We start from the raw sequence: 22,808 nt of genomic DNA, 5'->3' as shown, positions 1-22,808 counted from the left end.
TTTATAAAGTTATATACTTAGTAAACTGCGCGGGATAATAAAGTTTTATATATATATTAAGCTATTACTAAAGGGCTTTTATACCCCTGCTTTTTTTAGTTTTAATTAACCACCTTAATATAAGACTAGTTTAGCTACTTTAACTACTAGCTAGTATTATTTTTTAATTTAATACTATTACTATAATAAACTAGGATTAAGATTAAGACCAAGATTAATATAGTATAATTTTTTTTATTATAATAATAATAACTTTAACTATATATTAAACTTTGCTTTATACTTGCTTAATTATATATTTAAGCTAAAATTAGTTTTTAAACTTTATAAAATATTACTAAATTACACTATTACTTTAGGTAATAATAGCAAAGATACTAGTAATAATATTCTTAGGGTTATCCTGTTTTTTTTTTAAAAAGCTTACATATTGCCTTATAAAAGGTATTACTAATTTAATATTTTTTTATATAATAACAAAGTAATAAAAAAGTAACTATTAATATATATACATGCTTTTAAAAATAATATAACTTTATATATGTAAGAGGTAATTATAATTTTTATTAACTAACTAAAAAAAAAGTATTACAGGATAGCAAGGTATCTAGTTTTTTTATATTTAGTAAGTACATGCTTAAGTAATAAGATATATATTATCTAGCTTAGGCCAGTACCATTAACATAATAAATATTAATTAAAAAAAAGTGCTTTAAAATTTAAGCAGGAGTTATTTTAAATAAGGGTAAAAAAAAAAACACTAGACTATACTTCTAGTAAAACTTAGATTTTTTTTTACCTATTTTTTAATACATAAATTAATATAAAAGTAAGGTTTAGTTATAGTACCTTCCAAGCTTAACTAAATTAATATTTAGGTTATGTTAGCTTAACTTATTAATAAGGCAAAATTAATAAAAAATATAAGTAATAAGGCTTAATAAACTATAATTAATATTTTACTGCGGTATATTTTTAAAAAATACTAAAATAAATATAAAGACCTTGCGCATGGCACTATTATATATTATTTTAATTTTTATATTAAGCTTGCTAAGTATAATAAGGTTCTTAATTATATTTTTAAAGTTTATCCTATATAAACCTAGTATAATTACAAAAATATTATATAGTTTTATATACTTATTTATTATTATACCTACAAAAATAAGGTAAATACCCATAAAAGATTTATATATAGTTTAATATAAACTAAATTTATTTATAAATATTTAGTATGGGAGGGAGATAGGCAGGGTACTTAAATTAAAAAAATTTATAAGGTGCTGGTGGCTATATACTTTAATTTTTTATTTACTATAATAGGGGGAGGATAAATAAAAAGCCTAAAGCTTATATTTCTTATTTAAAATATATTAAATAATAAAATAACTAGTTAGTAATACTATAAGCTAAAATAATAAATTTTAGTATTTATAATTAAAAGTCACGCGAGGCTCATGGGAAAAAAGCTAATATTTTATAATTAAAATATACTTATTCTTGTAAATAAGTAGTTTTATTAAATTTATTAAAAACCCTAAATATTAAGTAGTTAAGACAAGCGTGCTTGGCACTTTAAAACTTTTTAAAAAAACCTAAAGCTAAAAAATAATATCCCCGGAATATACTTTAGTAATATATAATATATAATTAATATTAATATAGTTAATTTAGCTAATATATATACAGGAGTTAAATATACAAGTATAATTAAGCTTTTAATATTTATACTAAATAAAGTTTAATAAAAATATAGCAGCGTAATTACTAATAGGCCTAAAATATTATATAAATTATTTAAAGGTTATTTAAATTAAAGAACCCCATGTAACACCGTGCTAAAGTTTTATAGGTATATTAATAAACTTTATTATACCTTAGTAAATTTACTGCATAAAAGACAGGGATTTTATAAGACTTAAAATAAGGGGAATAAAATTAATAAAATATATTTATATTAAAGCATTTAGCACGTGTTTTTTATTTAAAGCACTTAATATTTATAATTTTATATTAACTATAGGCACCTTAACACAGCGCAAAGGTATAAAATAAAATTAATTTTTAATATTTTTTTTAAGCTAGCCTAGGGAAGCAGGGAGTAATATAATAAAAAATATATTATTTAAAAGTTATAGCACTTTAACAAGTGCTTTATACTAATTTTATATAATATTATATTTAAGTAACTATAATCCAAGCATTAGGTAAAAAAAAGGTAGTATAAAAATATATTATTATTAGGGCATTTTTTTTAACTTATTAATATTTTTACGGCGCACCTAGTTCGGGGGTAGTATTATGCCTGGATTAAAAAAAGTCTTACTTAACTTAGTATTTAAAGCTATATTTTTAACTATATTTAAAGCTGTATTTTTAACTATATCCTTAATTATATTCTTAGCTATATTTGTTTTTATTATATTAGTATTTTTAATTATCTTAATTGTGCTAAACATATTAGTTATATTTATTATATTTATAAGAGCAGGAGTAAAGGCATCTTTAAAAGTATTTACCTTTATATTATTTACCTTATTTATATTATTTACCTTATTTGTATTAGTTAGCTCTATATTATTTACCTTATTTATATTAAAAAAGCTATTTTAAATAGTATTTATTACTACCGCTGCCTTTGCCTCCGCCTTTTTAATTAAAAATAGCGCGTCCTGGTATATAATTTTAGAATTTAAAATAATTTTAACCTTTTTTATAATTTTTTTTATATTACTATTTATATAATTACTTTAATAAAACAGGCTCGCGGTTCTTGGTTACCTTATATTTTAGTTTTTTTTAAAAATAATTAGTATTATATAAAAGGCACTTATTAAGTATAAAATATATATACTATGTTTTAGTTTAATACCCCAGGCTTAATAATCTTAATTTAATTATTAATTACCTGGTTATTTACTATTTAGACCTCCGGGTTAAGCTAGGCCTTAAAAAATAGTAAGTAATATTTAAAAATATTTAGCGCGTTATTTTAATTAAAAAATACTAAAAAATATACTTTTTTTTATTAAGTATTTTTAAAAATTTTTATAAATATATATTCCCTAGGCTGGTAAAAAAGTTAATATATTATAATATTAAAAAAAAGTAGCTATTAGCCCTAGTAAAATATAGTAATATACTTTTTTATATTTTATAATATACTTTTATTACTAAATATAATATTAGTTTATTAAGGATAAATGCGCGTACCTAATATTAAAAAGTAATTAAAAAAGGTAAAGATAGGTATAAATAAATTTAGGCAAGGTATTAAAAAAGTTTTAAGGCTATTTTTTTTAATCCTAGAACTAGCTGGGACAGGTAGGAACAGGTAAAAATAAGTAGGGATAAATTAAGGTAGGAAAAAGTAAAAAAAATAATTTACCTGGGCTAATAACCTTAATAACCTTTTAATTTTAAAAATTTTTAAAAGGTGGTAAAAAAATATTTAAGGCAAGTAATTTAAAAAATAAAAATAATTTTTATACTTTTTACCGGGCTTTTATTAGGGTAGGTTTAAGGTTATATAATAATAAGGGCTTAGCCCTGCTATATTTACTGCCTACTAGTTATAAACTTTTATAATTATTTATTTTAACTAATATTTATGCTAACCTTTTTAATTTTATTTACTTAGGCCTGTTATTCCCTGGCTAGTTATTTTTTTTAATATAGGCTTAATTTAATTATATCTTATTTTTTTTAAACTTTTATTTTATATAGCAGCAAAATCTTATCCTATTATAATAATAAAAAAAAGATCTTTAGCTATTAAAATTAATTAAAATAATTACCTAAAGTAAATATAAATATTAACCCTAGGTAGGGTAGATCTTGCTGCTACTATAGCTACTAAAAAAAAGGTAAATTTTATTACTACTATAGCTACTAAAAAAAAGGTAAATATTACTACTACTACTATTACTAAGAAGAAGCTAATAAAGGTACTTAGTTTTTAATATTTTACTATTTTTAAAGATAACTTAAAAATAGCTAACTTTTTTTTTTTAATAATTATAGAATTTTTTATAAAATAAATATTTAAATACTATGTTTTAAATATTATTAAAACGCTAGTACCATAAACATAAATCTAAATTTTTAGGCTGCTTTTAATAATTTAAAAATAAATTTAAGTTTTTATACTACTTTTAGCTACATAAATAGCGTGAAGCTGCTTTTACCATATTAAACATATTACCTATAAAAAAAGTAGTAAAAATAAAACACCCGCGGAGACTAAAACCCTAAAGGGCATAAAAAATAAGCTAAAGATTTTGTAAATAAAAATAAATAGTCTTATTAATAAAAAGGTAAATCTAGCTATAATTATTTTTTTTTATTATAAATACTTAAAATTAAATACCCCTATGCCCTCTAGCATAAAAAAAAGTTTATAACCTACTAAAATACTTTTATGCATTAACTTTAATAACTTTATTTTATTTAGTTTTATTATAACACTAAACTAAATATTATTATTTATAAAAAGCTTATTTTAATTAATAAAAAAAGCTTTAATTTTATTAATATATTTTCATGTTATTATAATGCATGTTATAATTAAAAGTTATAAATACTAAAGTAGATGCTTGTAAGTACCCTAAGCTATTTTTAGTATTATTATAGTTTAACTAACCTAGCTAAAATTATATTAAATTAATAAAAATAAAAATACATGCAAAGTAACTAGCTATTTTTTACCTTAATTTTACTAGTAATTTCCCTTAAGTAAAGCAAAAGCTAGTTAATTATTTTTTTAAAGCCTTTTTTACCCCTATTTTTTTTTAAATATAATACTAGTTACAAGATCTTATTAATTATAATAAGTTTTTAAAGTATAGTTAATTTTTTATTAAATATAAGTTCCTAGCACTGCTGTTATCCTATTTTATATATAAATTAATTATTATTTAAATATTTATACATATTTAGCCGCGGAAATAAAGCTTTATAATAATTTATATAATATTAGTAACTAAACTTTAGTAACTACATGGGAGGAGTTGCTAAACTTTTAAAATTACCTAGTAATAAATAAAAAATATACTAATTTAAATAAAGGTTATTTTAAAAAGCTACTATTTAATAAACAGCCTAGTAAAAAATAAAAGTAGAAAAATATCCTGCCTTTAATAATAAAGTATTTTTTAATTACCCTTTTAAAAAAAATATTAAAACTAATAGCTAAGAAATATTAAAATATATTTTTTATTTTTTTTTTATTATTATAAACTATGCTACTACTACTGTTAGTATTTCTTTATATTATAATATATTTGCGTGATAATTTTTTTAAGCTTGCTTTAGTTATTAGTATTTAATAATATTATATAATATTAGGACAGGATTAGCATTAGGTTAATAAATAATTATACTATTTTTAAACTTTAGCTATATAACTATATAAATTAAATACCTTTAGGCTAAAAGTAAGGTTTATATTTATTAATTCTAACCTTTGCGGTGTGTTTATTTATAATAAAAAGCTAATTTATAATTATAAAATTTTTTAGGTATAATAAATTTAGGGAACTTATATCTAGTAATAAAAATTTAGCTATTTTAAATTAAAATACTATAATAGTTTTTATTTACCTTTAGTTTTTATAATTTACTTATTTTTTTTTATCCTAACACACCCGCTGCCTTTAGCTTTGTTTTTAACCTTAAAAATAACCATGTTTTTTAAAATCTATTTTTTTAAAATAGTTTATTTTTTTATTATCCAAATACCTACAGCAACCATGCCTTTAATATATAATATATTAATATTTTTACCTAAATAGCTACCTAGTATTATTAAAAAAACACTACTACTAGTTAAGCTTAAAAAAATACTATTACCTAGACCACTTAAACCTAAAAAAACTTTCTTAAGTAAAAAGGTATTACTACCTAGCACTATTCCTACCTAAAATATAAACTTTTTTATTAATTATTACCTTTTTTTCTAGTTTAATACTATATTATTTAGTATTACTTTTAAGTTTTTTTTAGTTATTATTAATTATAAAGTTACTAGCCCCTTAAATAACCCAAACTTTTTTTTAAATATTAGTAATTAAATTCTTGTAATAAAGCATAATCCTAGGAAATAAAATAATAAGGTTAATATATTTTTTTATATTTATTTAGCTTTGCAAAACCCTTTACTAATACTTATAATAAATATTAATATTTTTTTTAGCTAGCTAATCCCAAGAATAATATATTATACTTTTTTAAATAAATTTATTATGCTAAATAATTTTATTTAACTTTTAAAAATTATTTATTTTACATGTTTTATATTAGCAAGAATAATAGCTATAAAATGCTTTATATTATTATATATAATTTAATACCTTAATTATTATATACATAATTAAATTATGTATTATTTTAGTTTAACTTATATTAAAAACCTTTATAAATATAAAGGTGTATAAAAAATACTTTTAATAATAAACTTTTATAAGTATTATTTAATATTACCCTAAGTATATTAGCACTTTACCTAGTTTATTTATAAACTAAAAGTTATATATAGCAACGCATATATATAATTTAAATTATCTTAAAATATACCTTTTTAAAATAATAAAACTTATTTTTATAAGTACTTATATTTATAGGTTTATTACTACTAGGTAAAATAGGCTAGTAAGTTAAATAATTTTATATATTTAATAATTAATATTATTTACATGCTCGCGACGCCAGGGCAGAAGTAAAATATTTTAAAAATAATAAAAATAATAAGCTAAAAAATAAAAATAATAAAAAAATAGTTAAAACTAAAAAAAGGGTTGCGGGCAATAATACCTTTAGTTATATAAATATTAATAACTAAATTTAACTTTTTTTTATAATAACTTTTATTATTTTATAAGTATTTTAAAAGTAAATATTATTTTTTTAATTTACAGCTTAATTTCTGTCCTTTTTTAGTATTTATTAAAACCAATATTTTTTAAATTATTTTTTTACATAAAATAAACAGGATGCAGCCGGCAAACCAGTCTCTTAATAATATAAAATAATAAAAAAAATCTATATTTATAAGCTAAATTTATAACTAAAAAAGTATATATTAAAAATCCTATTATATATTTATTATAATTTATTACCACCCCCTTAAAAAGTATATTTAGCTATATATTTATATATTCTTGCTAAAAATAAATAAAAAATATAAAAATATAGCTTGTATTTAGCTAATATATTACTAAAAATATAATTTAAAATAAATTTTTAAACTAAAACAACGTGTAATATATTTTTAATAAGTAATTATATTTTATTAATATTTTCCTGTGTTAATTATGCATATAAATTTTAAAAAATATTATAATATTATAGTTACTTATTATATTATTATAATACTATTATAAATCACGTGGTTACAATAAGACTACGCTGACTCCACCATATTCCCGAACCAGCCAACGGCGGGATGGTATGGTTGCCGATCTTACAGCTTGAGTCTTTAGTACTCTTGCAACAACATCGGTAGGCCACCGAATGCCTGGAATAAAACATCCCCGCAGCTCCTTAGAGGTGCCTAGATAAAGCTCGGGCTTCTATGTTTGCTATGGGGCGTCTTTCCAGAAGAACCGATCAGTCAAACTGAAGTGACGGGCAGTCTGGCCTGTTATTCGTTACCTACTCGTGTTATCATAGCAGCCAGACGATGAAAAGTCTACCGGGACAATTTCCTATGTATTTGCTTTGATTCGAACAAAAGACTCATGGATGGATTGTCTAAAGGTACAGACAAAATGGACTGATCGTACACCAAGTTCGTCCACCACTACATCAAAACATAGCCCAAAACTCCTTCGATGACCAGCATCTATTTCGGTCTCACAAAAGAAAATAGAATAATAATCGACCAATAATCGTTCAAAGGGCGCGCTTACAAAGAATTCGCACGAAGCAGGCGCTCAAAGTCCGCAGGGAAGGGCTCGGGGAATCGCTGCGCGCCGTGCACAAGAGCTCGAGTGACCCTGTCGCTCATCATATCCAGGCGCTGCGGACCGACACCAGCACCAGGAATCCGGGCTCGGCGGCGCAGGCGTCGACAGTGACGCATATACGCACCCGCAAGGTCATGCTGGTTCCGACGCAGATCCGAGCCGCGTTCCAAGAGCAACTCAACGGCTTCAGGCTGGTTCTCGGAAATGGCGACGTCGATGGCCCGGAGGCGTTGACCGGGGGTCCCGTCAATGGCGGCGCCGCTGTCCAAGAGGATGGTAATGCTGTAAAGGTATCCGTGGTGAGCGGCGGTTACGAGGGCGGCTTGCTGATGCGCGTGGAGCTCTTGCGGGTGGTGGGTCGAGATGTCGGCGAGGAGGGGATGCAGTACGCTCGGCTGGTTGTGGACGACCGCCCACACGATGCGTGAGATCTGGGCAGGTTGGGCGCGGCGACGGGAGGGGCTGACGACTAGTTTCGTTGTGTCGACGTTGAGCTCTGTCATCTTGCGGACGATGTCTTGGTGGCCGCGGCAGATGGCCAGGTCCATTGTGTTGGTGGTGCCTCGCCAATTGTCGATTTCGGGGGTTGCGCCGTTGTCAAGGAGGACAAGCGCCATTTCCGTGTGACCTTTGTTAATTGCGACGTAGAGGGGCGGGTCGAAAAGACCGTCGTGGTCGAGACGAGCGAAGGTGGTCAGGTTGATGTTTGCCAGGATGTTCTCGCGCTCCAGAGCAGGTAGGTTCATGTTGAGACCGGGGCGGTTTAGGAAGCGCTTGGCTAGCTTGAGGTCGTTGTGGCTCACGGCCCAGTGTAAACCATTGCTGCGAGTGTGTTCGATGTTGTAGGGGATGAGGAGCTTGTCGAGGACATCATGGTGCAGACGGGACGTGCGGGACAAGGCGAGGAGGTCAGCCTGGGAGTCGGCCAACTCTCCTATGCGGAGGATGAGCTCGTTCGGGAGGGAGTCGAGAGACATCCTAGAATCCCTTCCTGTCAGCAAGCGCTGAAGAATGGATGAGAAAGCATTTAATGATCCACCTTCTGTTTGATGGGTGAGCGTTGGATCTGTTGCGGGTAGAGCAAGGTCTTCGGGACGTAGGGTATCCACAGATCTGGCCAAACTTGAAAGAGTTACAGTATGGCTGATGATGAGTGGTGAGTGGGGTAAGGAAGAAACAGATCGTGGGAATTGGAAGGGATTTTATATCTGTTGAGGGTGGCCAGGTTCCCAGGTGAAGGTGGTTTTCAGTGAATACCTCATTCACCTCAAGGCCCTAAAAGACCTTTCACCATTCACTTCCACGCCCAGTATTGGCCTATCAGGCGTTGCAGAACGCCCAGAACCCATTTCAAGTCACTGTATGCATCAAAGCTGAGTGAAGCCCTGAGCTCCAGATCTCCTCATCCCCGGATATATTAATCTCTTCGTCTCATCGAACTCGACTTCGCTTTCTCCCATCTCCAACCATCTTCCTCCAATTATCAATGTTCATTGTCCGCATCTACCTTTACCATCCCATCACTAAATCAAAGCAATTCCATTATCTACAACTTCAAGTATCTATCCTTCCGAAATCGGCCAATCAATCGCAACCTAACCGCCAAGCATCTCCACCAGAATGCCAAACATCAACAACCTCCCCGTCGAGCTTCTCAAATCAATCGGCGACCAGCTCGATTCACAAGGAGACCTCCTCACCATGAGCCAAGTCAACCGCCGTTTCAACGCAATCTACTATCCCGCCCTCCTCCGCCGCAACATCAAAGAGCACGACAGCCGCGGTCTCGCCTGGGCCGCCTGGGAAGGCAAACTCGACCTGGCCAAGCGCTTCATCGAAGTCGGCGCTGACCCCAACGTCCAAGTCGAGGATGAAAACAAAGAGAGCTCACGCTGGAAAGTCCCATTCAAGAATGTGCCCGTGTCCGAGTATACCTACCGAGAGTCGCCACTTCATCTAGCCGTCGAGAAAGGGAACGAAGAGATGGCCGTGTACCTGCTGGAACATGGCGGCGATCCGAAAGCGAAAGGCGTGTATTGGGAGTCCGGCTGTGTTCTCCAGATGGTGGCCGAGGGATGGTCGCCTCTACTTCAGACGAAGTTGCGGGAGATGGGGTTGGCAGATCATCCAGCAGGTCTCGTTCTTTGGGGATTCAGACCGTACTTGCTGCTCGAGCTTGACTATGAAGAGCATGAGCGCGAGTTGGAGGAGGCGCGCAAGAGACACTTCCAGGCCCAAGCTTTGATCGTTGAAGACGGAGATTCTACCATGGAGGACGGGGACGGGGACTCTGATACGGAAGATCTCATTTCTGTTTCAGCGCATGAGTCCGATATTACTCAGTCGGACGTGGGTGACTATTGCTATATGGCCGGATCTGACGAAGACGACGAGTACATCTTGGGTGGATCAGATGAGGATTAGGATATCCTGTTGTTTGGATCCGACGATCAGGATGATGAGTCCGCTTGTGAATGGATTAAGGCCAGTGATAAAGGCGAACAGAGTAACGAGGACAATTCATTGTATTGGCCTGATTGTGAAGGAAACAAAGTACACGAAATTCTTTTCTAACAAGTCTTAGAAAAAAAATATTCATGTATCAAGGCTATCTATTCCAAAGGCTTTTCTTTTCAGTAACAAGGCTTTCTTTTCATTTCCAGATATTTCAATAACAGTGGGCATGTTTAACAACTCTATGCAGCCATCGGGCTTTGCAAATTCATCTATCAACGCTGTCTCCTCCGAAGATTCCTTTTTCCATTACAAAGGCGTCCGTTTCGTTTGCAGATGTCCTCATCAACAATGGTGATGCTATTTTAATATCATCAAACTCATGTGGTTATTCCTTTACTATTTTAGCACGTAGACGCAGCCACTTTTAAGTCCGGGAGAGATGAAGAGGAAATGCGGTAGGTTACCATAGAGCATATCAGTCGCAACATCCGATCAGTAGAAGACGTACGGTGGTACCTGGTTCGACACTTGGATAGGTAGGGCTTGCGAACGGCACGTGAGCCGGATTAGGTAGAATAACCGGGCTGCTTAAGTACAATAGAACAATTGCTTGATTTGAATGTACCATAGTACCGAATCGATTCTTCATATCAACCGCCTTTATCAGCTAGGGACAGCGAAAAGTAAAGGCTCGATCAGGGGATTCTAGTATCATGAGTATTCGAGCAGGCATCGCGCGACCTTCGTTTTCCTCCCACAATTGCCCCGAAAGGTACGGCATCAACGACTTAGATACATTGGCTACACTATGAGCTACGCACTTTTGCTCGATGGAGAGGTAAGAAAACTGCACAGAATCATCATTCGTACTTTGATTAATTATATGACCTGGGCATCCTGCATGCTGTCCTCGGGAGCTCTCCAAAATGCCTGCTTCAAAAGACACTGCACGTTATGCCTGAACTTATTTGCTGACAGGGCAGACCTGGGCGCCGAACGCATCGCTACCACAGATGGTGCCGTCGCCGCCACCAGTACCGACACACTGCGAGTTTATTAGTATCCCAATGACTACGATGCCATGGCAATGAACTTACGCTCGTGGAGTCGTTGCAGTCACTGATGAGATTGTTAGCAAAGTATATCGAAACAAGATGAGAGATATGATAAGTACTCACTAGTTGTAACCCGCGATCTTGCATGAGGTGCCGTTGCATTCCTGTCGTAATAACAATTATTAGATTCAAGCACATAAGGAGATTGTCTGGGTCGAGAAATCTTGCTGTACGTACACCGCAGTATTTCCAGCCGTTGGGGCAGGTCCACTGAGCAGCCTGGTTGTTGTTCTCGGCAGGGGCAGCGATGGCCATGGAGGCGGTGGCCACAAGGGCAACGATGGCAGAGGTGAACTTCATTGTGGAGGGAAAGATGATACGGTTGATCGGTCGGATAGAAGAGCTTGTATTGTGGAATGAGTTGAGAAAGGTGAGATGATCTGAGTGATTGATTGCGTGTCAAGGAAGATCTTGAGCGAGAATCATCTCCCTCTTTATACAACTCACGGAGAACGACTAGGACTATAATGGTAGGAGTCGAGGAGCTGGACAGATATCGGGGGCGAAAGGCCCAGCTGCACAGCTATCACACTGATCGTCGGGCTGTGTGCTCTGCCAGTGGAAGATCATTGGGTGGCTCGTATACTTCTGAGGCTCTTTGGTCCTCGAAGAATGGTCCAGATACAGTTTCCGGACACTCCGAGCCGAAGCCGTAACCAAGTGACATGTCCTGACGCAGTACAGATTGACCTGTTTGGGCATTTCGCGCAAGATCAGCACTGGTGATCTGCATCGAAGGACCAACCGGAGCACAAGTTCTCCGTTCAGCGTAGGCCCAGACTCAGCCGCACACTGTCTGGGGCTATGAGAGACAATTGTGGAGTAGATATGCTCGGGGGGACCTACCTTGCATGCTGGGCGGCTCGACCCTAGAGCTTGTACGGAGCATGTTGCGAACGCCCAAGCCTCGAAGTACGTACCCCAGTGGACCCCGAGGTCGGGGGGCTCGCGCCGCGCCCGTAAACTAACCTGGCTGGGTAGGAGTCTCCAATAGCTATCTTGATCGGCCAGTGGGAACCTTCAACACAGCTGGCAGCCCGACGTTGTGGGGAGATCGACAACCAGCGGGTCCTCAGCCGTGCAAGCCACAACGCTTGATCCCACTCCTCCTTACTCTCCAGCTGTCAGGGGAGAAAGAAAGGTTGAGTGATTGTCTGTCAAGTGTACATAAGAATAGGTTGCAAAGATTGCGACCGGATCCGGACAGCATACCTATGTATTGGATGGTAATCTTGGCCAGGCAATGAGTTGGACGGTTCCATTAACGTAAGAGGCCACCATTTGTGGCCGTCAGCTGGCTAGGCAAGCCCGGGTGGAAGCAGGCCCCTGTGACATATGATGTAGGTCTTTGCCTCTTGAAGCTGCTCACGTCGTAGATACTTACTCCGTAGAGTGCGTCTTGACATATGCAGTATGATCGGCGCTATGGGTCCGCGGGCCGTTGTCTATCATGGAAGGGATCCACGAGTACAGCTCCTTTGATCATGCGGCGACCGACGGATATACGTAGGCCAAATATACGAGCAGGGCACATGAGAACCATCATTTTGGCTCCTCAACCTTCATTCATGACGATTTCCTTCAACCCACTGAGTCATAAACAAAAGAATTACGATGTACTCAAGAGCAACGTCAGGAGGCATCTGTCACCTAGGTACCTGTGTAGTTCATATCGGGCTTCCGCGTAGTAAATCCTGCACAAACTGAATTTGACAACCGAGAAGCCCCAGACGCGATTCTGGGCTTTACCTTACGCGAGCATAGAGCTGAATCAAGGCTCATGAGAACTTGCTCAACTCAACGACCTTGGTGTGTCGATGGGCGTGCTAAGCATACCATAGCATCCCAAACCCTTCTTCCATCCTCCGCTCCTAAGGGTAAAGTTGCTCGAGACTGCGATGGAAAAAACATCAATATCCTAAATCACATCAACGTTCATCTGTGGAATGTCTGACTCAATAGCGCACGAATCAGTGGTTACCATAGGATCATTCCATCTGTCAGTCGCCAAGGAGTTCTTTTCCATTGTCGACCTCTGGCTTCTGCATAACTGCCCTGTCACAGCTTTATGGGTATTTTGACGGCTAAAATGCTCCAGATCAGCGGAAGACCGACGTAAATGGTTGGATCGCTAGATCATGCTTTTCTGGTTTTAATATCCATATGTTTGCCGCGCTGCTGGAAATTGGCGTTTTGTGGGGGAGTAAAAATGGGCATCAAGTATCATAGACCGCGTTGACTTGTGATTGTGTAAGTGAAATGGATATTGAATCCCCGCGCTGATTTGAATGCTCAGTACTTTGACAGAACTTCGCCTCAGACGCCACTTGAGCAACTCGGAGGTTTTAATTTGTGCGGGCGTCTCGCAAGAGGTCTGGTTGGAGGGGCAAGCTGCTCCGTTTGACACCCTGATATCGCTGAGAATCAACGTTGGCAGTAGATTCTATGGCCGTTTGATTGCCTGATACTTATCCTCCATCCCTAGCAAGAATTATCCCTGTTCCTTTCTTAACCCATTGAATCCTATGCAAATCTCATACAACTAGTACTTTAAGGCAATCTTGGTTTCGGCATCGACCATTTATATATCTACCGTCAGCTATAACCCGTCCATCTAACAAGAAAGTAGCAACCCAACGTGCGCATTTGGTCAAGAGTAGATATCATCCCTGTCACAAAATCATATGTGTAGTTCGACACGCGTTCAGCATTGGATAGTTCCATGTTATCATCGCCTCCTGTCGCGCCTCGACTATGCCACCAATGCGCCAAGACACCCCTAATTCCCGCCGAAGGCTGAGAAATGTTTTGAGATTAACTCGTTAGTGGAATGTAATCCCAGGCAGCAAGAAGGTGCTGCTTTAGTCTCTAGATCAAGGTGCCTGAGTCTCCAGCTACTCAAAATGGCCCCTTCCATGAACTACCCTATCCGACATACAGCGCAGCCTTATCAACGCATCGACCTAGGCTGTCGAGGCATATGCGACCGTTGTTCATCCACACCTACCTATTGTCCCGCCGTCCCCGGGAAGAACGGAATCTCGGGTAGAGATCTGGTTGAAGAGGATCAGCCGAGAGGATCGTGCATCAAATCCAACCAAGGGATGGCCCGATCCCCGGATCCCCGCCTCCATGCCCCTCTTACCCCGCAATAGACATTCCATGACCGAGGTCTCTCCTTTGAAGACAGAGTATAACTTCTTCAATCTAAAAGTCAAAGTATTTTGAGCACTATATCCTGCTTCGCCATCGATTCTAGCCATGGCTCAAACATCAGCCTTCCCCGTCCACAACGCGATCGCGGTAGTCACTGGAGGGGGCAGTGGTATGTTATTCAGAATCCCGGTGAGCTCACCACCCCGCTGACGGGCGCAATTGCAGGCATTGGACTGGCGTTCAGCAAGCTGCTCCAGACCAAGGGCGCACGGGTCCTGATCGCGGACCTCAGACTCAGCTCCGAGGCTGAGAGCTGGATCTCCACGTACAACACCGGCGGCCAGGTTGTATTCCAGCACTGCGATGTCACCAACTGGGCGCATCTCGAGAGCCTACCCGATAAAGCAAAAGAACTCTGGGGATTTGTCCCGGACATTTGGGTCCCAGGTGCTGGGATCTTTGAGCCGGTATGTGCACATACCCTCCCTATTAACCTCATTATACCTACGTATGTAGTCGCTGATCCTATGCGCAGCCGTGGTCCCATTTCTTCCTAGACAGCGACGCCTCAAGATCCTCCAATGACTCGCACTACGCCTCCGTCTCAATCAACATCGAGCACCCCATTCGCCTAACGCGCATCGCCATCCGCGCCATCCTCTCCGAGAACAAGCGCGGCGTGGTCCTCAACATCGCCAGCAACGCCGGGCTCGGCTACTACTACCCGATCCCTCTGTACGTGGCAACAAAGCACGCCATCGTCGCGTTTACGCGCAGTCTCGCGCCGTTAGAGGCCGAGGAGGGGATCAAAGTCGTTGCTATCTGCCCGGGGTAAGACACCTCAACCCGCCCCACAATAATGTAAGAAAGCTAATGCGTGGGCACAGGGGCGTGAGAACTCCGCTGCTTACGCCCGAGCTCCGAGACCAATTCGGCGTCTCAGACGAGAACTTGCTTCTACCGGCCGATGTCGCAGCCGCCATGCTGGAGCTCGTGGAATCAGCGACCTACACCGGCGGGTCTATAGCGCAGATTGATGAGCCTGGGTGTATGAGGCTTGTGCCTGCTGAGGCAGAGTTGCCGGCTCACGTAGACGCGGAGTCTGTCCGGCGATATCGCGAGCGCAGCTATGCGCCGGTTCGTGATGTTCTGAGGCGCGAGCGTGCTGGTGAGATGGCGTAAGAGGTGCGTCTAATCCTACCGGGTGGAGGGAGGTATCTGACTATCCATAGATGTGGATATGATCGCCCTTTGAAACAGGTTGCCACGGCTGCACTTTGCCACTGAGTCAGCTTTCGCTCATCAATTTATTGTACTTGTGGAGTCGTTGTTACTGGGAAAGGACATCTACGGATGATCGATCAAAAGGAATCTCTGGGCGCGAAGCTACCACAAATTGTGACAAGCGATTGATTGGCAACCAACCTACAGCGCCGTGGGGAGCAATTTTGAAAACAGCTGGCCTGGGGTTATGTTGAATGACAAATAATCAAGCAAATTCAATCATTCCTTCGCCGAATCTCTCGCATTCCATAAAGGATTACCTAGGGTGATGGTGTAACCAACCCGGTGGGTGAGATCGGGATCTGCATGTCATTGCTGGTTGTCGACTTCGATCTCTTAGCTACCTAGATTGTAACCTGGCCTCATGAGAATTGGGCCACTGGTCGGCTACAATTAGGTACCTAGAAATGCGATACGGATAACCCAAGCTTGGCCAACACATATGGTAGGACTGAGAAGAAGCCCGCCGAGTTTACCTCTCCGTGCCATATACTCGAGAAATGCGCGCCGTATTGTAGAGTCTGTTCTCTCGAGCTCTCGAGAGAGTCGAGACTGAGCTCTGGAGCCGAAATCTGATCGATCACATCAGATATGCGACCAACCAATGACATGCGTTCCATCCAATAGCATCGTGAAACCTTGTGCGACAGTAAGCCGATATCACGGTGACACGAACCTTGGATCTCGAATCGATTGGATACGCGGCGTAAGCTCGCCTGCAGGCTGTAGCAACCGGAGTTGGATGTCACACCGGGGCAGCTGAGTAGCTACCCCAGGTGAGCTACCGCTCGCGCATTTATAGAGACAAGGGATCGAGGTTCTGTACCAAGGTTCTCTACTTACAATCTGGAAATTTTATCCATTCTCATCAGACACTTCCAAACCACTCACGGCCACTCTACCCATCTCACAATGGACAAGTCCCGCGTCAATCTGCTCGAGTACCTTCGCTCGAAGACCCAGGTCGATCTTGATACGTTTGACGTTACAGGTATGAGAGTTCTGTGACTGTCGTGCGAGTGAAGTATGATCTAACACTTTAAACTTCAGCCGTCGGAGCGGTTGGCCAATGTGTCGACTGCACTTCTAACCAGGTTGATCCTGTCCCGAGCATCTAGTCTAACCTCCATGCTAATATCAGACAGTACGAGTACTACACCGAGCTCGCGAAGCCTACCCGACGTGACATCCTGGAGAAAACTCTCGAGGAAACCGCGAGACTTCATGACCTGTTCCCGGAGGTTATCTTCGAGGAGCTTGGGGTCGAGGTCGGGGTATGCTGACCGATCCCTGACTTAGGATTGTCAGTATACTAACGCTATGACAGGCCGTGCTGCTGGCTGGGAAAATGGTCCCCGGATTCACGGGGAACGTCCATCTCATGGTCAATCCGAAGTACGCCTACTCGAAGGACAAGGTCTACGCCAACGCAAAGAGTGAGTTACCTTCTCTTCCCATCTTGGCCAGTCTCAAGCCCGGTGTCTAATAATATCTCGTGTTGAATAGGATTCCACCACCTCTTCGCCCTCATCGACCCGTCCTACGATAGATCGCGCATCGTGATAAAAGTCCCCGCAACATGGGAAGGCCTACAAGCATGCCGTCTCCTGCACAAAGACGGAGTGAAGACGCTCGGGACAACGCTCTTCTGCATGGAGCAAGCCGTTCTGGCAGGCGAGGCAGGATGCGTCTCGATCTCGCCGTTCGTGCACCGTTTGAAGATCCTGGTTGAGCCGGCCGGGTAAGTATCCATCCTTGATCCCATCTTGAATAAATTGGATGAAGGCTGAACCAGCACAGATACAAGGACCCGCACCCAGTGTACACTCTCAGCGGCCGGGCGCAGCGATGGTACAGGCAACACGGGATTCGGACTATGGTCAAATCTTGCGCGACAAGCGGGATCGATGAGCTGCTGCAACTTGCTGGAATCGACGCTCTCACTATTGTTCCTGATGACCTTCGAGAGCTGGAGCGTGGATACCGCGATGCTGACGAGGTTGCTGCCATGTCTATTGTCGAAGATGTTGCGGCGGAGGAGAAGACTGAGTATCCTTCTTACATCGATGACGAGGCGAAGTACAGGGCGGATTTCGAGAAGGCGGATGAGGGGAGGGCGATTGAAAAGACCGCTGAGGTAGGTGCAGGCACTCTTCACGTTGTTTGTTCAAGCTTTTGGGTCTGCTTGTGTGAGGATAGATTGACTTTGCTGACTTGTGGAATACCCAGGCCATCGACATCTTCTGCGGCTATCAGGACAAGGCTGAGGAAGTCATCCGAAAGGCCAGGAAGTAAGCCGTAATGGATCAGAGGGACAGCTTCAGTAACAGTTATCACCATGTCCCGGGTCTCTATTTCATCTCGCGCGTTGCTCGAAATCAAGACTATGGTAGCTACTCCTAGCCAATGTACTTGCTTCGTCATACTGCGACGTAACAAACCCAGACTGGAAATCCTAACGTAGATGGCACCAATGACCTGTTGTAAGCTGATCGAGGCTCGCTATTTCGGAGATGTGGCCTTTGCACTTCCACCCTATCACCCTGTTCCATTGTAGATCTGTTCCTTGTCCGAGAGTTCATGTAGGGTGTGATGTGATGGATGTGCATATTCCCCGCTTTTTCCTAATGGCCTTCGGAGTATACAAACTTCCCAAGATACTCCGCCCCGAGTGCGAGGCGTGGCAAACCGAACCGAAGCAGGGATATCGTGTTACACTGCTTCTCAGCTGAACAGGTGGAGTTCTTTGCCGGGATACCTCATTTGACACTTTGTTATCGTTGCAGCTGAGGCATCAATGTTGCGTAGAGGGCGGGGCGTGCTATAAGAGGATCTCCCTGGTAAAGAAGGGAAGATGTCTGTGGCAAGGAAGCTTCAAGTTCGCCGCTGAAAATGAGAGTCCAGGACGTCCTGGGTATACTCGGGTCCATCCCCTCTCCTTTTCTGAAAACCCCCGATGCCAGCCAGGGGCCTCCAGTTCGATATCTTTTTAGCTTGTACGTGGAGCAGCATTCAGCACCACCTTAAACTGATAACTTTTGACTCACGTTCTCCCAGCGGCAACTCTTACACCACCACGAGCTACAATGTCTCATCAACGCAGCCCTCCCCAGAGAACCCCATGGGCAACCCACCGCTAGGTAGCTCCATTCCCCTAGCCAATCCATTGGAAGACACACTGACCCCACAGGATCTGGCACCGCGGCCCCGGGACTCAACTGGGTTGGCTACCTCGCAACCGAGTACAACGACACCACCGTGCTGAGCTACAACCACGCAGTCTACGGCGCGACCGTCAACAACACCCTGACTCCCAATCCCAGCGTTCCAGACGACCTAGCGCACCAGGTCTCTCGCGTCTTCGAACCGCACTATTGTCTTCCAGCGGAGTCCGGAGTATCCTGGACCCCGGCTGCGGCGCTGTTTACCGTTTGGATGGGGATCAACGAGTAAGTGCCGTTCACTCTGTGCTTATAGAGCGCTGGCCGCCTATCGTTGCTGGATGCTTACGTCGCGATCGCCCGAAGCGTCCTCTTCCTCTCGGACCGAACGGACCCCGTCAAGGATATCCCTGAAATCCTAGACAGTTACTTCAACCTCATTGACCGCATGCACGACTGCGGCGCCCGCGACTTCCTCCTCTTTAACATCCCGCCTTGCGACCGCACCCCGCAGATCCTTCTCCGCGAGCCAGTACAGATCCTAGCTTACGACGCGCTAACGCGCGAGTTCAATCGGCAGCTGCGGGATGCGGCCGAGGACTGGGGATCCGCTAATCGCGATGTGAGTTTGATCTACTGTAACCTGTCGCTGTAACACACTGATTTAGTTCCTCCCCTAGGCATCGATCTCGGTATTCGACGCCTGGGCGTTTTTCACCGAGATCCTAGATGCCCCGCAGAAGTACGGCTTCACGGATAACGAGTGCATGGGGCCAGGGTGTTTCTGGTTCGACGATTTCCACCCCATGTCACCCGTTCATCAACTTCTCGCTGCAGATGTGAGCAGGTTTCTGGGATGGGATGCATGATGCGTTCTTCGGGGTTCAGCTGACGCGAACTGTGCTGCTTGCTTGCGCGGGTCCTGCAATCGAGATCGAGGTCCACTCGGCTGTGTCGTACAGAACCACGCTTATGTATCTATATATCCCTCATCCTTCCATGGTTGTACGGTGGGCGAGCTGTGAGAGGCTGCCCGGAGTCGTGGAACGTGAGCACACGCCGCCACCCGTCAATCAGAGTAACTCGTAACCGTCCATCCTGCGGTCTGGATTTAAATCTCCGAGTCTACTGGGGGTATGCTGGACGAATACAAGATGGAGCATTCCCATTGGACATGGCGTGATTGTTGTCATTGCTGTAGCACAGGGCTGAGTTCATAGAGCGGCCGGGCACTGGGATACAGCCCTCGTTATGGGTCCTGTTGTGCTACGTATGTCCGACCCCGAGTACTCGACCGCGAACTCCCGTCCCACCTTGCCACAGCTCTTATTTGCTATGCCCTTGTCAGTGACGCTCTTTCCATTTCGAAAAGTTTATATTGGATGATTGACTCGTTTTATAGGAAAGCTCACTACTCCGTACGAGCAGTACCATGGCATTATTAACACCCCCTCTATGGACGGGCCCGGATGAGCCCCAGGGGCCAGGCACGGAAACCGCGAGTCCACCACAACGACGTACGTTTTTGGATCCTACCTAGATAGCGAACTCGACGAGCGCGTGACAAGCCATTTTCATATAGCAGCTGCGAAGACTTTGTCGTCGCCTTCTCCCCGTGTCCTCAGGCTTCCTCTGACCCGCCTCATATCACACCGCGTGACTGACATTGTGGATCTTTGCGGCATGGCTTCGGCTTCAGCGCCCTTGACTCTACTTTAAAAGGTTGACTCTGAGCCACCTTGGCAAAGCTTGTTGGGGGCGAAATGCAGATTGACTCCACAGTCCTGGGGGCCATGCCCGGTACGCTCGCATACCAGCCCTGCTTTGGACGAAGAATTCAGCCGTACTTTGGACTACACGACGCGTAGTCTACATTGGAGATAGTACTTGGAGTCTAAAGGCAAGAATGCCGAGTTTGGTACTCCATGGGGAGAAGGCTTGGGTATAGATACCCCGTCCTCGCAGAGCCCTATACCACCATCAGCACCAATCCATTTACATTGAACCCTCCATTGAAACTCGAAACCGTCCGCCTTTAATCCAGCCACCACCCATAATGCTTGCCAAATCCCTCCTCACCCTCCTCGCAGCGGCATCCACCGCCCTCGCAACAACCGACACCCTCCACTTCCTCTACGCAACGGACTCCTACAGCGGGATCCAAAACTCCGGACACGGGTACTCGACCGGCTTCACCATCACCGACGACGACGGCAACACGCTCTACAACGTCGCCGATCCCGCCGGCTACGCCCCCTGCATGACCAACAGCGAGAAATTCCAGATGACTTCGGACTGCTGGTCCGGCACCTGGACCTTCGCCTGCGAGTCCAAGTTCGACGGGAGCCCCAAGCTCTGCAGCGCGTATGATCCCAGCGGAAACGCGCTCCCGGGCAAAGCAGATGAGGATCTCAGCTTTATTGGCATTGCGGCTGGGATTGATGGGACTTGCACGGGAGATTTTACGATTGCGGGGAATACCTGTACGGCTGATAGTTCGTTTACGATTGTTAAGCATTATCGTGGGAACTATCAGTCTGTTTAAGAGTGTTAAATGGGACCCGGGCCATTTGTGAATGTGGCTGGAACAATTGCATCCGCTTTTTTGCTGGCGCCTTGCAGGTTTTGTGTCAAGGGTTCTTCTATACCACATCGAGCCTGTATATATGGTTCATATGGATTTGCTACTTCGAAATCAATATGGCTTGAATTTCATTCAGTACCCTGAGTACATGCCGTGCCTATTTATGTTGACCTATCCCTGAATCCACTTCGTCCTCCCCCAAAGGAAAATAACAACTTGCATCATAATGGAATTCTTCGTCGATTAGTAACCACCTGCCATCATGGCACGAACAACGGGTCTATAACCCAGACTCTCTCACTGGACCGGTCGCGGGCTATCATCTGACTTCCTCCACCAGGGCATAGCTATTAGACTGGAATGTCGATACAAGCGCCTCCGAGCTAGACAACTTCGCGAACATCCAGATTCTTTGCAGCAACCTTCTTCGCATCAGCACTGTCCTCTCCACCACCGCTAACATCATCCTTGCTTCCATCCCCTGATACAGCGCAGCCCTCAACAACCGTGCCCGTAGTCCCAACCAACGCACATTCTGCATCCAGCGGGGGCGAATACAGCGTTCGGCCTTCAAAGAACCACGCCAGAGCCATGGCGACCGCGAGAGCAGCCATCACTAGGATTGTATAGTTCATGTTCAGCGCGGAGATTGGGTGGGACTGGGAGATCTGCGCGGGGAGGAGGAGGGTTAAGGCTGGGAAGGCTGGATGGACATGGATCTCAATTAGCATGTCGCTTGATGGGAAGTTTCGCAGACTGGCTCGCTGGTGCCTGCCAAAGCTGACAATCATGCAAATGGACTGTCCTCTGATGATTGCATTGAAGGCGGTAATGGGGTCAACGGAATTCTCGAATCTTGGCAGCACCAGATCCTCTCTCCTAGCGCCGGGTAGATGTATCTTACGTCGCAAAACGCCCATCTAGCGTGATGTGTCTGTGTAATTTCAGCACAATTACCACTGCGCTAGCTGCATGGCTTAATCGTTCTTTCCTTTAACAGGAACCGGAAGAACTCCACAGTTCACTCACTCCACAGATCTCCACCAACATCATACCTACGCCGGATAATTTCTTTTGACCTAC

General features: G+C 41.4%; 8 protein-coding genes across 8 annotated transcripts; 5 read left to right on the top strand and 3 right to left on the bottom strand.

Moving 5' to 3' along the window:
• Positions 1-7,907: 7,907 nt before the first annotated feature.
• On the bottom strand, positions 7,908-8,945 carry DSM5745_05141 (uncharacterized protein; the record flags this gene model as incomplete). The annotated part of the gene is made up of 1 exon (XM_026747157.1): positions 7,908-8,945. One exon carries the CDS (start codon positions 8,943-8,945, stop codon positions 7,908-7,910), a length of 1,038 nt encoding a protein of 345 aa, XP_026604637.1.
• A 643-nt stretch (positions 8,946-9,588) lies between these two features.
• DSM5745_05140 (uncharacterized protein) lies at positions 9,589-10,392 on the top strand (the record flags this gene model as incomplete). Its single annotated transcript, XM_026747156.1, has 1 exon — positions 9,589-10,392. One exon carries the CDS (start codon positions 9,589-9,591, stop codon positions 10,390-10,392), a length of 804 nt encoding a protein of 267 aa, XP_026604636.1.
• A 997-nt stretch (positions 10,393-11,389) lies between these two features.
• On the bottom strand, positions 11,390-11,840 carry DSM5745_05139 (uncharacterized protein; the record flags this gene model as incomplete). Its single annotated transcript, XM_026747155.1, has 4 exons — positions 11,390-11,470; positions 11,523-11,544; positions 11,604-11,644; positions 11,718-11,840. The coding sequence occupies 4 exons, from the start codon at positions 11,838-11,840 to the stop codon at positions 11,390-11,392; spliced, it is 267 nt and encodes an 88-aa protein (XP_026604635.1).
• Positions 11,841-14,801: 2,961 nt separating this feature from the next.
• DSM5745_05138 (uncharacterized protein) lies at positions 14,802-15,878 on the top strand (the record flags this gene model as incomplete). Its single annotated transcript, XM_026747154.1, has 4 exons — positions 14,802-14,865; positions 14,922-15,163; positions 15,232-15,527; positions 15,584-15,878. The coding sequence occupies 4 exons, from the start codon at positions 14,802-14,804 to the stop codon at positions 15,876-15,878; spliced, it is 897 nt and encodes a 298-aa protein (XP_026604634.1).
• Positions 15,879-16,892: 1,014 nt separating this feature from the next.
• DSM5745_05137 (Transaldolase) lies at positions 16,893-18,275 on the top strand (the record flags this gene model as incomplete). The annotated part of the gene is made up of 7 exons (XM_026747153.1): positions 16,893-16,971; positions 17,031-17,074; positions 17,126-17,254; positions 17,308-17,416; positions 17,487-17,721; positions 17,781-18,117; positions 18,210-18,275. The coding sequence occupies 7 exons, from the start codon at positions 16,893-16,895 to the stop codon at positions 18,273-18,275; spliced, it is 999 nt and encodes a 332-aa protein (XP_026604633.1).
• A 597-nt stretch (positions 18,276-18,872) lies between these two features.
• On the top strand, positions 18,873-20,010 carry DSM5745_05136 (SGNH/GDSL hydrolase family protein; the record flags this gene model as incomplete). The annotated part of the gene is made up of 5 exons (XM_026747152.1): positions 18,873-18,976; positions 19,038-19,120; positions 19,171-19,429; positions 19,508-19,763; positions 19,822-20,010. 5 exons carry the CDS (start codon positions 18,873-18,875, stop codon positions 20,008-20,010), a joined length of 891 nt encoding a protein of 296 aa, XP_026604632.1.
• Positions 20,011-21,197: 1,187 nt separating this feature from the next.
• On the top strand, positions 21,198-21,686 carry DSM5745_05135 (uncharacterized protein; the record flags this gene model as incomplete). The annotated part of the gene is made up of 1 exon (XM_026747151.1): positions 21,198-21,686. One exon carries the CDS (start codon positions 21,198-21,200, stop codon positions 21,684-21,686), a length of 489 nt encoding a protein of 162 aa, XP_026604631.1.
• A 422-nt stretch (positions 21,687-22,108) lies between these two features.
• DSM5745_05134 (uncharacterized protein) lies at positions 22,109-22,645 on the bottom strand (the record flags this gene model as incomplete). Its single annotated transcript, XM_026747150.1, has 1 exon — positions 22,109-22,645. The coding sequence occupies one exon, from the start codon at positions 22,643-22,645 to the stop codon at positions 22,109-22,111; it is 537 nt and encodes a 178-aa protein (XP_026604630.1).
• Between the last annotated feature and the right edge of the window lie 163 nt (positions 22,646-22,808).

Source organism: Aspergillus mulundensis (genome assembly GCF_003369625.1).
Source record: "Aspergillus mulundensis strain DSM 5745 chromosome Unknown scaffold_4, whole genome shotgun sequence".
Lineage (NCBI taxonomy): Eukaryota > Fungi > Ascomycota > Eurotiomycetes > Eurotiales > Aspergillaceae > Aspergillus > Aspergillus mulundensis.
This window is presented reverse-complemented; position numbering and strand designations above follow the sequence as displayed.